Source organism: Talpa europaea (assembly GCF_964194135.1).
Source record: "Talpa europaea genome assembly, chromosome: 9".
Classification (NCBI taxonomy): domain Eukaryota; kingdom Metazoa; phylum Chordata; class Mammalia; order Eulipotyphla; family Talpidae; genus Talpa; species Talpa europaea.
The window spans coordinates 114,901,806-114,918,725 of NC_140076.1; the positions used below are offsets into that span (position 1 = coordinate 114,901,806).

Consider the following 16,920-nt stretch of genomic DNA (forward strand, 5'->3'; position numbering starts at 1 on the left):
TGATAACCTGGGGAACTTCTAAAATATTGATAACCTGGGTAACACCTCCATATATTTTTTTACTAACGCAGTTAGGGGTAGTGTCTGCACTTGGGAGGTTTAGAATAAAGCTCCCCAGGTGACTCTTAACAGGCAGTCACAGTTGAGATACACCACCATCATCGCATGTTTTTCCCAGAAAACAGATTTTCCCCACAGTTCTTAGGGTTGACCTGCTCGGTTTAAAGGTAGCCCCATTCCCCTTTTTAGTTCATAATTGTAGACCAAACTAAGCACAAACATTCCAGAAACTGAGCAAGAGAATGTAGATTGCTTTTATCTTTGGGGAGAGAAGTTACTTTGATTTCAGGAGGCAGAAATAGGTGGAATATTTGTGTGAAGGCAGGAATGACTGATAGGTAATACTCAGGACAGCACAGCTTAGGGAGTGAATCATTCCTGGGCCATTCGTGGCGTCAGCCACCTTTGGAACCCTGCTGTACCTCAGACATCAAGTTAAGTCAGTTTATCTGGCAAACATATTTAGATGAGTTTGAATCTTAAAATATTGGAAAAAAACAATTTTTTAGAATAGAAGAAAATAATAGACCTTTCTGGGTCTCAAAGAGGCTAAATAGGGTAGAGAAGGAAAAACAGAGGTGCTCCAACTATGCATTTGGAGTAATGGCCAGTATTAAAAGCATTATTTGGCCAGGGCCAGAAATTAATATTATCAGGAAGGAATGTCTGGAGTAGAAAAAGCAAACCTGAAGTTTTATTAAAATTTAAAGGAAATAACACTGTTCTTACAAATTTTAATAGTTGTATTAGTCTCAGGGCAGCCAAAACATAGTGCCACCAGCTAAATGCTTTAAAACAATAGGATTTATTCTTTCATTGCTCTGGAGATGGACACCTGAAGTCAAGGTGTTGGCAGAGCCCTGTTCCTCCTAAGGCTTTTGAGAGTATCCTTGTATTTCAGCTTTTGGCTTGTGACAGTATATCTCAATTTTCTTTCTGTGTGTTTCTTTTCTTTCAAGGATAATTGTCATATTGTATTAGGATGTCACCCTAAAGATCTCATTTAAATAATGTGCAAAGACCCTTTTTCCAAGTAAGGCCACATTCTAAGGCACTGGGTTGTTAGATTTCAGTATCTCTTTGGGGGGTGGGGGGTGGCAGGGGACAGCTGGGGACAACACTTCAGCTGATAGAGTAGCCCAAAACTGGTAGGCTGAATATGGTACCCAAAATTTTCACATTTAAATTCCTAGGTTTAATATTACCTTATATGACAAAGGCGGCTTTTCTGATGTGAATTTGAGGTAGGGAGATTATCTTGAATTATTTGGATCCTAAAAATAATCTCCAGGATACTTATGAGGTCAAGAGTTCAAGGGAGGAAGCAGGAATGGACATAGATCTTAAGTTGGTACTCTGCTGGCTATCGCAGAAAGGGAGGAAAGATTACATACAAAAGAGCAAAAATCAGGGGCCTTCCCAGTGCCACAGTGGTTGAGCGCTGGACTGTGAGGCTGCTTGTGTTATAGGACAGGGAGAGGGGCAGCCCAAACCCCCGCAAACCTGCCTATTCTAAATGGGTTCTGCCATCCGCCGCATCAACACAAAACATAGGAGACTTTAATGGGAAGTAACTTTAATAAAACTAGGAAACAATACAGGTAAGGCAAAGAGTCTAGTTTCTAAATGAAGCATCCAAAGTTACCCATCCCCTCGTGGGTAAAACTCCATCCAAATGGGATCGGCCCAGAACAAGGCCCCAAAGCCTGCCACAAGTCTAAAGCATCTCCCAGTGGGGACCCACAGAAAAGGGTCACAAACAACCAGACAAGCCCGGAAGGAAAAGAGCAAAATCAACATCCAGATAAAAGCTGCCATTGTCACCTCCCCATGGGTCTCACCCACATCTGTGTCACCTAGTCCACGACCAAAAGACAAGCGCAGTTTCTTCACGTGTCTCTAGGCTCCATGCGCCTCCTCCAGGTCTCCTGGCTCCATCCTGCTTCCTTCCTCAGTCTCTTCTGCAGCTTCTCCTCTTCCTGCTCAGCTCCACCCTCCCTTGGGTGGGGCAGGGAACCTCCCCCTTTCCTGGGACCACCCTGTTACAATTGCAGTGCCGGTTCGGTCACAGGTGAGGGTCCCACATGGCACACAGATCTCTCCTGCCGTGCCTGCTACTCCCCTCAGCAGTGTTTTTCGTCAGTCTGTCTGTTCTGCTCCCTGCTCTGGCTCTGGTGAATTCTCTCATCCTCCCACGCTTCTGTCTGTACCCAGTGCTTGCATTAATAAACACATAAATCTTAAAAAAAAAAAAGCAAGAATCAGACTTTACAACCCTACCTCCTTTCTCTTCCCTGAATTCCAGATTCTCAATGTTTTATTTGATTTCTAGTTGATATTTCCACTTGATTAGCTTACTAGGAGTAAGTTTTTGTGTAAAACAGTACTCTTGGGTTTCCCCCTCTAAGCCTACCCATCACTCATCTTCGTAAACAGCAGCTCTTTCCAAATGCTCAGTCCATAAGCTGCATTAAATCCGATTCCTGTCATAACCTACATTCAATCCACCAAATGTCATTTAAAATAAATACTGGGCCTCCCCTGGTGGTGCGGCCGTTGAGCGCTGGGCTACGAAGCTGCCCACAGCCTCTGTCTGCAATGCTGGTTCGATCCCCGGCCGCCAGGGAGGGTCCCACATGGCGTGCAGACCTCTCCTGTTGCGCCCGCTGCTCCCCTCAGCATTGTATTTTGTCAGTCTGCCTGTTTTGACTGTTCTGCCCGCCCCGCTCTGGCTCTGGTGAATTCTCTCACCCTCCCACGCTTCTGATTGTACCTAGTGCTTGTATAAGTAAATAAAAAAATAAATAAATAAAATACCTTGACAATAAATTACACCTTGACTACTTCTCACCACCCCCACTGCTACTACCACCTGTCTATCTCACTCCTGAGCTAAAATTACTGTAGACCCTTTGACAGCCTTCTCTTGTTCTACTACAGTCTATTCAACACAGTAGGATCCTGGGTAAGCTTAAAAAAAAAATTGTCTATTATTCCAATGCAACTCTTCAGAATGCACTCCATTTGGAGTAACAAAAATTTTTTTCCATGGCCTACATGATTTCATCTTCAACTTACCCCTCTTATCTCACTGCCAAACTTTTCTCTGTTCATTGTGTCGCAGTCACATGGGTCTGGTGGTTTATTCTTTGAACTCCCCAAACTTGTGCTGAACACAGGGCATTTGACCTTGCTGTCTTCTGTTCTTTGAATACTCTCCTCCAAACTATATACTATAACTTGCACTGTCTTCCTTCAGGCCCATACTCAAATACTGAGCGAGCAGGACTTGGCATCTACTCTCTATACAGTCTTACTTCATGGCACAGTATCACCCCCTGAATATTATGCTGTTATTTCCTTAATTTGCTTACTGATCTCCACTATCCATCAACTAGAATGTAGCTGTATGTAGACAGAGACTTTACTGTTTACTGTTCTATCCCTACAATGTGCAGAGTCCTCTGCCCTCCCCCTTCCATTGGGGGAAGTGATGTGAACAAATAGTCATAATGGAGGTTGAACAAGATGTCAGTTCTGATTTATGGGACTGTGTGTGAGTGTAAATTTAGGTGTGAAGTGCAGGTTTACCCAAAATGTCCAGAGAAGCCTTTTTCCAACACAGGTCACTTGGCATGTGGAGTCAAGGTAAGTTCAGGGCCTATGGACTGCAGGAGAACCTGTTACCTTAAAAAAAAAATGCAGATTGTCTAGATTTAGGGACATCTCCAGAATTTTATTTTTTTCCCAAATCAGAGACACCTACCTGAAAGCAAAGCAAACATCTATACTCTCTGGCTGGGTCACGAGTTGCCCTCTACTCTCTCCAGGTTCCAGACCCCTGTCACATTTCCTTAGCTCAGGAATAAAAAGCCTACTTGTCTCATTTACTCTAGAATTTACAGTCATGCAAATTCTCCATATACATCACTAAGTTTTTTTTCTTTTTCTCCTATCAATCTGATGTTAATTTGTTTGCTCAACCACCCAAGAAAAAAAGACCTAGGCGGGTGGGAGAATTTTTCCACCGTGTACCTACAGATGCTAAATGAACTGATGGGGAATACAGTTATATTATGAATCACTAGCTCCATCTTCCAAAATTAACTGATCTCTGCTTTCCAATCATATTTGGAGTCTTTAGTCCCAAATGCTGACAAATACCTCAACCACATATATTTACCCAAAATCCTACTGCCTCTTGAAATGTTTTCATTATATTCCTTACCCTGTAAACTCAATCTTTCACATTTTTTTTTTTTAAATAGAGGCATTTTATTTATTTATTTATTTGTTTGTTTGTTCTGTTTATACATGCACTGGGTACAGTCAGAAGCGCGGGAGGGTGAGAGGATTCACCAGAGCCAGAGCGGGGAGCAGAGCAGGCAGAAGGACCAAAGCACACTGCTGAGGGGAGCAGCGGGCGGCAGGAGAGGTCTGCGCGCCATGTGGGACCCTCCTCTGGTGGCCGGGGAGCAGCCGGGGATCGAACTGGCACCGCAGAGGCTGCGGGCAGCTTCACAACCCAGCGCTCAACCGCTGCGCTACCGGGGAGGCCCAATCTTTCACATTTTCTTCCCTTTCACTCCCTTATCACACTTTTCTTGAACTTTTCAAGTTTCAGTATTTGCCTCATTTTCAGTGTACCCAGTAAAATGGAAAAAAAAAAAAATCAGAAAAATATTTTCTGGGCCTGAGCCATGGGGCAATGGGATGGATTTAGTAGAGCCAGAAAATAAATCATCCGGTTTTGATTAGGTAAATCAGCCAGTAAACAATAATTCTGAAAGATAGCATTTGTGATTTTGTGTAATGCATAAGAAAAAAGTAACGAGTAAAAGCAAAGGGGTGCTGGGACACTGTTGCAGTGTGTTTAACACTTTTTTCTAGAAACTTTGTTTTTGTGCCTTTACTTTAGTACTTTATGATCTGTCATTTGACCCCTTTAAATGTTTTTGAACTGATGGTTTAAGATAAAAACAAAGCCTTACGCTATATTTGAAATTCGGGATTACTGAGGGAATATAGTTTTGTATGAATATTACACACAATTCCTGAATGTCTTGAGGGAAAAGAAAATGTCTTGAGACCAGGGGTTACTGAAAACTGTACACAGGTTCTTAGGAGTGTAGCAGCTACATAGACAATGTTCGTGATTATCAAAATATGAATCACCTGATGTTTCTTCATGCACTCCTCTCGCCCTCAGCGCCTCTATTTTGGGTTCAGTGGAAATATGTGCACTCCTAAGGACAGATTTCCGAGAGTAGTGGCCTTTGAACTGTTATTTAGGAAGCACAGCTTTTCTACCATCAAGTTTCTAAAAGTCTTTTTATTCTAATTTGTAGTGCCTGTTTCCTGAAAATGTGTTTCAGGGAAGGAACAAGTGTTTTTAAGGCTAACTAGTTTTCACCCTAAAGTTGGTTATCTCCCAAAGATGTGTTAGAATTAGCAGTCCCAAGTTCTTAAGAAATCTCTGGTCATCTATAACCCCTTTCCTCTTCCTTCATCTAGAAAACCTATAAAAGAAAACTACTCCTCTGCTTACAAAATATAAAAACTTCCATAGATATCAATCCCTGTTCAGATTTACTATGGACAGACATCACTCTAGATAGGCACACTGCTCCATCTCAAAGTGTTAACATTCTTGATTTGAACAAGTGGGCATTCATTCAGTGTAACTTTAAGAAACGCCTAAGCATCGGACGCCTTCACTGAACAGCAGGAATACAGGGCAACCGAGTAAGAAATCAGCGTAAAAAAAATGAAGCAAAAGCAGACCATTATAACTCAGATACATACTGCAGGGGAGGAGGAAGAACAGGGATCACAGCAAGGGAGGGAGGAGCACAGGCACAGTGGTGATGGTGCACGAGACTGAGGGGACTACACCTGAGGAGATGGGGAGGAAGCAAGTATTGTTGAAAAATTAACGGTGTAGAAATAAATTTAAAAGAACGTCCGACAGAGAAGTGTATGAGGCAAAACCTACTCAGAGCTCAGTATCGTACTGCATCCTACATAACACTGTTTTTAATAAATGGTTTCCAGAGGTTTAACTCACTCACCTAAGTGCCCGGTGTGCAGCACAATCCAGAGCCACCGCTAACTGCACGGGTTGTATTTACACCGAATTGCCACTTTCGCTAAAAAGAGCAAGTTACCCATTGCGGAAAGGAACTAATCCAACACAAAATGCACCACCAGAGAAATCCGAGCGCTGGCCTGTCGTGCCCAGCAAGCAGGAGAAGACCCGCTGGCATGGAAAGAAACTGAAAGGGCAGGAGAGCCCCTGGCGGGGCGGGGCGGCTCTGAAAACAGCCCGTGGGGCGCGGCCGAGCCCGGCGCGGGGCGCACTTGGCGGCGGCCTCGGTGCCCGCGGACACGGCGTGCTTGGCCAGCTCGCCGGGCAGCAGCAGGCGCACGGCCGTCTGGATCTCGCGCGACGTGATGGTCGAGCGCTTGTTGTAGTGCGCCAGGCGGGACGCCTCGCCCGCGATGCGCTCGAAGATGTCGTTGACGACGGAGTTCAAGATGCCCATGGCCTTGGACGAGATGCCCGTGTCGGGGTGCACCTGCTTCAGCACCTTGTGCACGTACACGGAGTAGCTCTCCTTGCGGCTGCGCTTGCGCTTCTTGCCGTGCTTCTTCTGGGCCTTGGTGACGGCCTTCTGGGAGCCCTTCTTGGGGGCCGGCGCGGACTGGGCCGGCTCGAGCACCACGGGCAGGCGAAGGCCGAGCAGGGCGGCTGGAAGCGCTTCGGTATTTATAGCGGGCGTACGCAAATGAGGGTTCTGAGGGCGCCGCGCTGCGATTCGCGAGCTTTCCGCGGCGCCCGTGCGCGGGGGGCGAGATTATGCAAATGAGCGGATCGTGGCTGAGGCGTCCTATTGGTGGAGAGCACAAAGCCAGGGCCTGGCCAATCAAAGCGCTCCGTGCACAAGCGCCATCCTGCCTATAAAAGGGTGAAGCGGCGGCGTTTAGGGCGACTTTCCCGGCAGTCCCGCGGCAGTTGTGAGCGGTGATCGTCGCTGAGATGTCTGGTCGCGGCAAGCAGGGAGGCAAGGCCCGCGCCAAGGCCAAGTCGCGCTCGTCCCGCGCCGGGCTGCAGTTCCCGGTGGGGCGTGTGCACCGCCTGCTGCGCAAGGGCAACTACGCCGAGCGGGTGGGCGCGGGCGCGCCGGTGTACATGGCGGCCGTGCTGGAGTACCTGACGGCCGAGATCCTGGAGCTGGCGGGCAACGCGGCGCGCGACAACAAGAAGACGCGCATCATCCCGCGCCACCTGCAGCTGGCCATCCGCAACGACGAGGAGCTCAACAAGCTGCTGGGCAAGGTGACGATCGCGCAGGGCGGCGTGCTGCCCAACATCCAGGCCGTGCTGCTGCCCAAGAAGACGGAGAGCCACCACAAGGCGAAGGGCAAGTGAGGCGGCGCAGCGCCGCGCCCCGCGCCCTGCCGTGCCCCCGGCGGGTCCCCCGCGAACTCAAAGGCTCTTTTCAGAGCCACCCACCCCGTCAATAAAGGAGCTGTTTACGGCCAGCGCGCGTGCGAGTCTGTCCCTGGCGGTGGCCAGCGGGGCTGCCCGCGCCCCGCTCCCGTTGCTTCCCGGCGCGTGCATGGAGGAAGTGGATGGGACGGCTGCGGGCCCCGTTCCGGGTGGTGGGGTGCGCCCTCCCCGCTATGCGTGAGGGGGTCAGGGGCGGGGGAGCAGAAAATATGCGCTCGTGGGCTTTCCTAGGTCGGGCCCGCGCCGGTGGGCGAGGCGGGCGCAGGGCCGGCAGGAGGGCCGGGCTGCGCCAAGCCGCGGGCGCCCGCCCACTCCTGTGAGCGCGGGGCGGGGCGGGGGGGCAAGCGGGCGGGCGGGCAAAACTTTCCGCCCGGAGAGCGGCGCGCAAAGGGGAAACTCCGCTCGTGGCTGCAGGGCGCGCGTGCTCCGGAAGGGGGGGTCTCGCCGCTCGCGGGGCTATCGTTCCCCCCCCCCGAGCGGCGGGCTGGCGGAGGCGTTCGGGCGCGGGCCGAGGTTTGGCCAACGGGAGGGGCGGGAGCGAGGGGGGGGCCCGGGCCGAGCCGCGAGAGCCAATCGGAGCCGGAGGGCCGTGGCGCCGCGGCCAATGGGCGGCTAGCGCGGGACTTTCAATTCTCGCCCCGCCCCGGCAGAGGCAGGCGGCCTATAAAGAGGGCTGCGGCCGGCAGCGAGCTCGTTCCCGTCGCCGCGCCGCGCCGCTCCTCGGTCGCCTCGGTCCGCCATGGCCCGCACGAAGCAGACGGCCCGCAAGTCCACCGGCGGCAAGGCCCCGCGCAAGCAGCTGGCCACCAAGGCGGCCCGCAAGAGCGCGCCGGCCACGGGCGGCGTCAAGAAGCCGCACCGCTACCGGCCCGGCACCGTGGCGCTGCGCGAGATCCGCCGCTACCAGAAGTCCACCGAGCTGCTCATCCGCAAGCTGCCCTTCCAGCGCCTGGTGCGCGAGATCGCGCAGGACTTCAAGACCGACCTGCGCTTCCAGAGCTCGGCCGTCATGGCGCTGCAGGAGGCGAGCGAGGCCTACCTGGTGGGGCTGTTCGAGGACACCAACCTGTGCGCCATCCACGCCAAGCGCGTCACCATCATGCCCAAGGACATCCAGCTGGCGCGCCGCATCCGCGGGGAGCGCGCCTAAGGGCGACGCGCTCGGCCCGACGTTCCATCGCACCCAAAGGCTCTTTTCAGAGCCACCCACACGGGCAGTCGGAAGGAGCTGTGGCGCGGGCCGGTGCCGCCGGCGCGGGGCAGGGCCCGGGGAGGGGGGGCGCGTGGCGGGAGCCGGCTCGGCCCGCGGGCTTCCCTTGCGCTCTGCGCTGCCCAGACGGCCGGGGAAGGGCTCAGCGTCACGGGGCGGCCTTTCCCTCCGCGGTCGCCCAGAGCTGCGGGTCGTCCGGCGCGGGGGTGGGCGGGGCTTCTCATGGCCGAGAGCGGCTCGAGGGCAGGCGGGTCTTGACTGGGGGCTCGCGGCGGGGGGCGGGGGGCGTGCACGCGCGCGACGCCTGCGACCCGCCCGCCCCGCCGGCGCTGACGCCCCAGCGAAGGTCGGCGCCACCCCGCTCCTCCCGGTCCTTGGACTTTCAGAGGTAACGGCAGGGCCCCTGGCCGCGGACAAGCTGCGCCCACGCCCTGCTCCTCGGCCCAAGCCCACGGTCGGGGCGTGTGCGGGCCCCTCGGCCGCTCTCCCGGGCGGGGACCTCATCGGGCCGTCCCCGGCCGCGACCCAGAAGGAGGCTCCCCGGACCCGGGTCGGGAACTGGAGTCACCGCCCAACGGTGGGCCCGGCCCGCGGGGGCAGCGGGGGGTGGGGACAGGAAGGCCGGTGGCAGTGAAGGGGGGCGCCCTAGAGACCTCGTCGTCCCTTCAGGAGTGCGGCTTCCGGGGAGGGGGAGCAGGCGGGCAGGCGTGGCCCTCCGCGGCGGGGTGTGAGTGTGCCCGCCCCCCCATTAGTAAAAAGAGGGGAGGCCTTAGAGGTGCGGCTTGTACCGTCTGGGGGTGAGCTGGCCGGGCCTCTTGGACGTCGCCGAGCGCTTGGGGCAGGGTCTTGGGGAGCCCATGCTCACCGGGTTGGGGTCGAAGGCGGCATGGGGTCTGGAGGAGGCCGGGGCCTGCGGTCTGCCTGTCTCGTCTCCCCCCTCCCAGTGACAGGTTGGAAGCACACAGCCCAGCTTCACGGGGTGTCACAGGAGGAAGGGGCTAGGGCGAAGGAAGATGGGGCGCTCAAGCTCCCACTTTGCCTCTGACGAGATGTGCCCGAAGAGGGGAGAGCAGCGCGTGGTCGGTGGGCTCTCCCCCCATTTGCAGAGCTCGCCAGGCCTGCTGGGCCCCTGGGGCCTGGGTCTGCCCTCCGAGTTGTGTGGTGACTTCACAGGCGAGTGGGGCACCGCCTTGGTACCCGGCATCTCATCCACCTTTCGGGGCGCCCGTGCACACACACACGGGGCTTCCTCGCTCACGGTTGGGGACTCTCAGGAGAGTGACCTGTCCGAGTGTCTCCCCCCGAAGCGCTGAGCACACACTGGGAGCTTGCGTGTTGGTGTCCCTGTGGGGTCCTCGCTAGCCCAGCCTGCCCCCAAGATCACACCGCTTTCACCCGCCAGCCCAGGCACCCCCATACCCAGAACGTCTCCGGGACTGAATCTCCAGAGGGAAGGACAGAAGCATCATCTCGGCACCCAGTCAGGAATGGAGAGAAAGAAACTGGGTCCCCGCCACTGTACAGCTCAGGCCCACGGCGCTGCCCGCCCCCCTCCGAGCCTGCCCTCTGGGTAGACCCCGGGCCCGCCGGCCCGGCCCGCCAGCAGTTTCCATGAGCGCGTCCACGTTCACCGTCCCCGCCCCGCGTGGGCCTCTGCCCCGCGCCGGTTAACTGGCCGGCTCCCACGGACAGTGAGTCCGGGCTGTGCCCCCGCCAGCACCCCCAGTCTGTTCCCCCAAACGCGCTGTGGCCGGAGCTGTGTGGATCCTTGTTTGGGGGCAAATCAGCAGCCGCCATCGCTGCTCACACAGGGCCCCAGTGTCGCCCACCTGCAGGCGGTGGAGCCCCGGCCGCGCGTGGGCGGAGACGTGGCGGCGCAGCACCCACTGCGCCTGGCCCGCGCCCGCACGCGCACAGAGCAGGCCGGCCGGTGACCGGCCCACGGCGCGTGCGGCTCGGCGTGGCGCGCCCGCTCACTCCACCCACCCCTGTCTCCCCAGAGGGCCGGCTCCTGCGCCGCGGGCTCCCTGGGCCGCCATGCACCGCGGAGACCCCAGCGCCCGCCACAGCGCCGCGGCCGCCGCCCCCGCTCTCGGGCCGGCCCAGCCCTTGGCCCCCAGCCAGAGCGGCCTCCTGCCCGGGGGGCCCGCAGCTCCCCGCGACGACCAGGGGCCGCTCGAGCTCCCCCCGGGCGCAGAAGGGGAGCGGGCGCCGCCCGAAGGGCAGAGCTGTCCCCGGTGTGTCCTGCTCCAGAAGGAACTCCCTCTCCTCAAGCAGCAGCTGCTGTCCGCGCCGTCCCTGACGCGCAGGTAGCGGCCCCGGGGCAGCCCCTCCGCCCGGACGCCCGGAGCTGCGGCCAGGCTGGCCCGTCCCGCCCGCCCTGGGCCCTCGCCCGCCGGCCCTCTGGCCTCCCTCGGCCGCCCCCGCCCCCTGCCCTGCAGCTGCCAGTTCACGACATAAAATAAAAAGACAGTGGCCGCCGTTTCCCTGCGCCTTTTCCCTCCCGCCACTGAGACCCACGACGCGCGAGCCGCCGCGGGAGCGTCCCGTCAGCGCCCGGTCACTGCAAAGCGCTCTGGCCCGGGCGGGCGTCGCGGCCCGGCCCCCCCTGCAGGCCCCGGAGTCCGCGGCGGGCACGGCCCTCGGACCTGTGACGGGAGGGGCGCGGCGGGGCGGGCACCCCGGCGCCCGGCAGAGGGAGACACGGGCGTGGGCGCGGAAGTGGCGGGACAGGCCCGTTCCGAGGGGACGGCGAGGCTCGGCCCCCCGCCCTCCGCCCTCCGCCCGCGGGAGGACTCGGCGGGACCCGGCGGGCGGCGCAGGCGGAGCCCCCGCGGGACCCGGAGAGACGCGGGCGGGGGTGCCGGGGTGAGCCCCGCAGGAAGGGGAACGACCCCGGCAGCTGGGCCTCTCACGGTCAGCTTCCGGGGCTCCCGAACGCCACGCTGAGGCGGGAGGGGGTGACTCTGTGAGGGGGGCGGGGGTCGCGGGTGGGGCGGGCGGGGAGGACCATGGACGAGGACGCCGGGGGCCCCCCCCTCCCCGGCAGTCCCGGCAGGTGTCAGGGGGTCAGGAAATGTGGAAACCGCAGAGGGAACGCCCCGCACAGCCGACAGCGCGCTGGACGCCACCTCACCACGCGGGTGTTAGCGTCTTGCTCCGGAGCAGGAAGGTGGCAGGTGGGAAGCGAGTCTACCGCGGTGCAGCCTGAAACCACGGGGAGACACGGCCACACCTGAGGGCTCCCGAATGGCTTCCGCGGGCGGGGCGCGGGGTGAAGGGCTAGAGAACACGCTGGTGAGACTGCGAGAGTCTAAACCCACAGGGCCGGAGTTAAAGCGGGAGCTGGGTGGACACCGGCGCAGGGGGAGCTGAAAGGCCCCTTGTGGTCCCCCCACCCCACCCCACGCCTGCTCACCGCACTCCCCGGCCCTGCGGGGCACTCCCCGGGCCCAAGTCCCTGGCGCTGCCCTCCACGTCTGGGCACACGGCTCCTTCCATGGCGAGCTGGCGAGGCCCGGGATGTCGTCCCGCAGGACCTTGCGGTGGCGCTGGGCGCCCCCCTTGCCCGAGCCCTTCCCACCCTTGTCCCTTCCAGACAGGACGGCGTCCCCCCCCCCCCCGCGCCGCCCCGCTCCTCCCGCCTGTCCGACCGCGTGGTGAACCGCAAGCGCGCGGTAGGGAGAGCCCCTGGCGTCCCCCCTTCTAGTGCCAGGCCCTTCGCCCCCGCCCCGCCCCCCGCGACCCTCCCGCTGCGCCCCGCTGCGGCGTCCCGAGCCATTTCCACCCCCCACACTACCCCCCCGCCCCCCCACCCCGCGGCGTCACGTGCAGCTTCGAGCAAACACCCCACACCATGACAACGTGGGGCCCGAGGTTCTGGGCTCTCTGAGCAGATCCAGGAATGTCATGCAGAGTCGCAGGAGAGAAGAACCCAATTTCACAGCAAATGGGAATTTACATAACTGAATTCTAGAGTAACAGGCTGAGCTAAGGGATGAAACAGGGTCTGGGGTGTCAAGGAGAGGGCAGGGGGCCTCACATGACACCTGATGTGACTTGACACGAGGAAACCTGGCTTCTGCTGTTTGCTCTGACTAGAGATGGTTTTCTCCAGTGAGAGCTTGTATCTGGAACGTCCCTAAGTCTACACCATCTGCATTCGTAAAGAGTAACATCCACCCAAGCCTCCCGACCCAGCGCCCCACACGCCACGGTGACACACAGGGTGGGGAAAGCCTGTCTCCACATCTTGGGGAGGCTGATCCTGAAAGAGGTGGTGCTACAGCTCGTCGGGCTGTGGTGCGGCTTCCTCCCAGGTGGAAGGAACTCGGGAGGAGACTTAGGACAACGGGCTTCCTTAGGGCAGATGCGGGCAACCAGGGCAAGCCTGGCCCCCCTCCCGCTGGTTTCCAAAGGCCGCAGCTCAAACAACTGGAACAGAGCAACGCAGCACACTTTCCAGCAGCCGTTTCTGACCTCCCACAGCATGTTTTGGGGGGGCATATTCGCTACCTTTGGCCACGGAGCCGGAGGGGTGGCTTAGGGCGGCTGTGCACACGGTGCCCTTCAGTGTGCAAAGGGAAGCGAGTCCCTGAGGGGGGAGGAGGAGCACGAAGCCCTTGGGACTGACGAGAGGCCCACCATGGAGAGTCTACGTTTGAACACTGACTTGGGGGGATTGTGAGTTTAAAACGGATTAATGACGTCCAGGAATGAGACAGACTTGGGATTTATAGGCGTCTAGATGGCAAGCAGGGCCAAGGGCCATAGGAAACAAGAAACGTGATTAAAGACAAAAAAGAAAGATTCCTTATTTTTCTCTTGTTCATCTGTCTTTTATTACCAGGTTCTTAGCTATAGTTTTGAAGATAGAGGAGAAATTATTTCTTCCCCTGTGTAGAGGTTCAGAACAGGCCTCCCCAAGATCTGCCTCTTATGACCAGGTGAATTACCCTCCTCACCCTCCAAGCTTTGTGTCCCCATCCCGATCCCTGACTCAGGATGGCATATAAACTCACTTTTACCTGACTCTTTGGATCCTTCATCACCAGCTGGGCTCCCTGTATGTATGAAGTTAATTTGTTCTGCCCCTGTGAATGTCTTGTGTCCATTTAATTATTACATCAGCTGAATGAACCCGAAGGGTAAAGGAGTATTTGCCTCCACTACACAGTTATATAACACAGAAATACCAGCTTTTCTGTATTTCTGAATTTCAATCTTCAGGAAAGATTGAATCTTTTTCTTCTAATTTTCTGAGGTTTCATTCCAGGTATGATAAGGATCTGCAGTTCAAGACTAAGCAGTATAATTTCATAATTTAACTGAGAGGAGAAATCAAAACAGGCCTGAGAAGCTTAATAAGGGGGCAAAAAAAAGTGTTAAAATGTAAATAATAAGGCATGTGATGCATTATGTGGCCATAAGTTTGTTTTTAGTACAAACTAATGGTTAGAGGCCTCCCCCATGGCGCAGTGGGTTGAGCACAGCACTGTGAAGCTGTCCGCAGCCTCTGCAGCGGTGGGGAAAGCCTGTCAATTCCCAGCCGGCCAGGGAGCTACCCACATGGCATGGCAAACCTCTCCTGTCTCACCCGCTGCTCCCCTCAGCTGTGTATTTCAGTTGTCTGACTGTTCTTCTCCCTTCTCTGTCCCTGGTGAATCCTCTCACCCTCCTGTGCTTCTGACCTGTACCCCAGCTCTTATATAATAAATAAATCTTAAAGTTAAAAAATTAAAAATAAATGAATCAGTAATTATTAAAAAAAATTAATGGTCAGTGTTGAAATACATGTTCATCATGTGTTTTCTTTGACTTCAAGTACCCTCAAGGCTTCAAAATACCCTCGAGGTAGATGGCTTGTTGGTTAATCAGGTCGCGTACCTGAATCTTTTTCATCTGAAGAGGCCTGCAACCCCGGATCAAATTGAGAAGCCCTGAGATTTTTGAGCGTCTTTCCTTCCCTCATTCTGAAATAAATTCATTGCCTCAACCTCCTACTCATAGGTAAAAATGCCCCTCTTCTACCTGCCCCAACTCTATTGCCTGTGCGATACAGCAAAGGGCAGCATAGCAGGGGGAGAAGTTCTCCTTGACACTCTCAGTGTCCCTGACTGGGTTGAAAATTCATCCTTCCAAGACAGATTAATAGGAGAAAAGCCCAGAATGTCCTTTCCTATCAACTGACACAAGTGTCTCCATAAGTAAGTGAAGCCCAGAAGGAACAGACTTGAGTCTTTTTATTTATTTTTTTTTTGCTAGGTGTGATGAAGAGTGGACAGTTGTGTAGAAAGATAACAGGCTCTGGAGTTTGGAATCCAGTGTTTCCATTTTCCTAGTACCTATTATATGCCAGGCCCAGTTGTCAGTGCTTAGACACCTTCATCTTCACTAGGTATTCTCACCAAGCTACAGATAAGGAAACAGGTGCAGAAAGATTAAGGAAAGGAGACAGTTCAACATCACATAGGGAGTGAGTGAATTAAACAGATTAAGTTCGAGTCAGTCTGATTCCAGACCCCATGCTCTTAATCCTAATGAGAAATGAAAACTCTCCAAAGAGCACATAAGCAAGTTACTGATGATCTGTCCATCTGCTCCCTGGAGAGAGTTGCACAGAAAGCCACACTATAAAGAGAAAGACACCTGTGGCACATGGAGACCAGTGACCACAGTGGCTGGTGTTAGCCTAGGTGGCCCGACGCAGCCATCTCTGCTTTAAGAAAACTCGCAGCACAGGAAGCGGACATTCACTTGAGGGTCAGGGTGACCCTCAAGTCTGCCCCAGACCGCATGGCTTCTGAGATTGGCTTTTCTGTTTTCATCTCCATTTGGCTGATTTCTGTTTCCACAATCACGTTAGCCTAGAAGCTAACCAGGTGCTTTAGGGTCTGTTTCCTTGTCTGGTCTAAACCTGCAAGGTCTCACCCTGATGATCTCTAACCTCATGTTCTGCTCTGCTCATTGCCCTGTGAGCACTAATATTCTATTTTTTGCAGTTCCTCCCACCTCCCTGAGCAAGCCCTGGTGCGTTCTCCTCCTCTGGACCCGTTCTCCTCCTCCGGACACTCATAGCCGGGAACACTCTTCCTTCCTAGTCTTGTCTGATCTCATCCTAAAAGACCTCAGGGAGGCCTTCCTAAGGCCCAGCAATAAGTTAGGCCTCCCTCCATTATACTCTCCTGATGCGCACTTCCCCCTCTTAACACTGGCCACACTCTATTATAGCTTATTATCTGTCTGTCCTTCTAGCCACAGAAGGTAGAAGCCACACTGTTCTGTGTTAAGCCAGCATCCTCGGGGCCCAGCAGATAGCTTGGATCTAATAAATTCTCAATAATTGAATGAAAGAATGAACCAGTGACATCACACCTAACAATGCTTAGGAGTCAGAGAAGTGAAATGGACCTAGAGAGTATTTCTTCTAGAACTTAATAATATTAATACTCAGTAAATATTTATAAAATTAGTAGGACAGGGCCTCCCTGGTGGCGTAAGGGGTTAAGACACAACCTATGAAGCTCTCCACAGCCACTGCAGCACAAGATGGGTCCCCGCCTGGCCAAGGAGCCACCCACAGGGCACAGCAGACCTCTCCTGCCTCCTGTTGCTCTCCCCAGCAGTGTATTTCAGTTGATCCACCTGTTCTGCTCCCCACTCTGTCTCTGGTGAGTCCTCTCACCCCCCACACCTCCGGCCTGTACCTCAGCTCTTGTATGCATAAATAAATAAATCTTTAAGAAAAGAATTAGTATGCACAGTTCTTTTTTTTTTTTTTTGTGGGACCCCTGCCAGTGGCCAGGGATCAAACTGGCGCTGCAGAGGCAGCAGGCAGGCAGCTCAACCACTGTGCCACCAGGGGAGGCTATGCACAGATTTTCAATCACCCATGTGAAATGAATGAAGCCTAGTGCAGCTGCTCTCTGGGATAGGCGCTCAGTGAAGGGTCAATACCTGAAACCTGAACAGCTGCCCCTCAGACCTACTCCCTGGGGCAGAATTACTGATCCACCATGTTGGGAGCTTGTTAGCCTCCCTCTTAAAGGAACAGGGGTCCCTAGACCACACTGGGAAACCAAACACAGCATGAAAATAAAGTTTTATATTTTTCACTTTCAACTGAGTCAAACAGGCA

The 16,920-nt window shown here is 55.3% G+C and overlaps 3 protein-coding genes across 3 annotated transcripts; 2 read left to right on the top strand and 1 right to left on the bottom strand.

The window, feature by feature from the left end:
• Positions 1–5,757: 5,757 nt before the first annotated feature.
• Positions 5,758–7,013, bottom strand: LOC311176843 (histone H2B type 1-C/E/F/G/I-like; the record flags this gene model as incomplete). The annotated part of the gene is made up of 3 exons (XM_084242482.1): positions 5,758–5,777; positions 6,371–6,857; positions 7,005–7,013. The coding sequence occupies 3 exons, from the start codon at positions 7,011–7,013 to the stop codon at positions 5,758–5,760; spliced, it is 516 nt and encodes a 171-aa protein (XP_084098608.1).
• Positions 7,014–7,074: 61 nt separating this feature from the next.
• On the top strand, positions 7,075–7,575 carry LOC311178024 (histone H2A type 2-A). The gene has a single exon (XM_084244358.1). It carries the CDS (start codon positions 7,100–7,102, stop codon positions 7,490–7,492), a length of 393 nt encoding a protein of 130 aa, XP_084100484.1. The 5' UTR covers positions 7,075–7,099; the 3' UTR covers positions 7,493–7,575.
• Positions 7,576–8,306: 731 nt separating this feature from the next.
• On the top strand, positions 8,307–8,884 carry LOC311176439 (histone H3.2). Its single transcript, XM_084241962.1, has one exon. It carries the CDS (start codon positions 8,313–8,315, stop codon positions 8,721–8,723), a length of 411 nt encoding a protein of 136 aa, XP_084098088.1. The 5' UTR covers positions 8,307–8,312; the 3' UTR covers positions 8,724–8,884.
• The last annotated feature ends 8,036 nt before the right edge of the window (positions 8,885–16,920 follow it).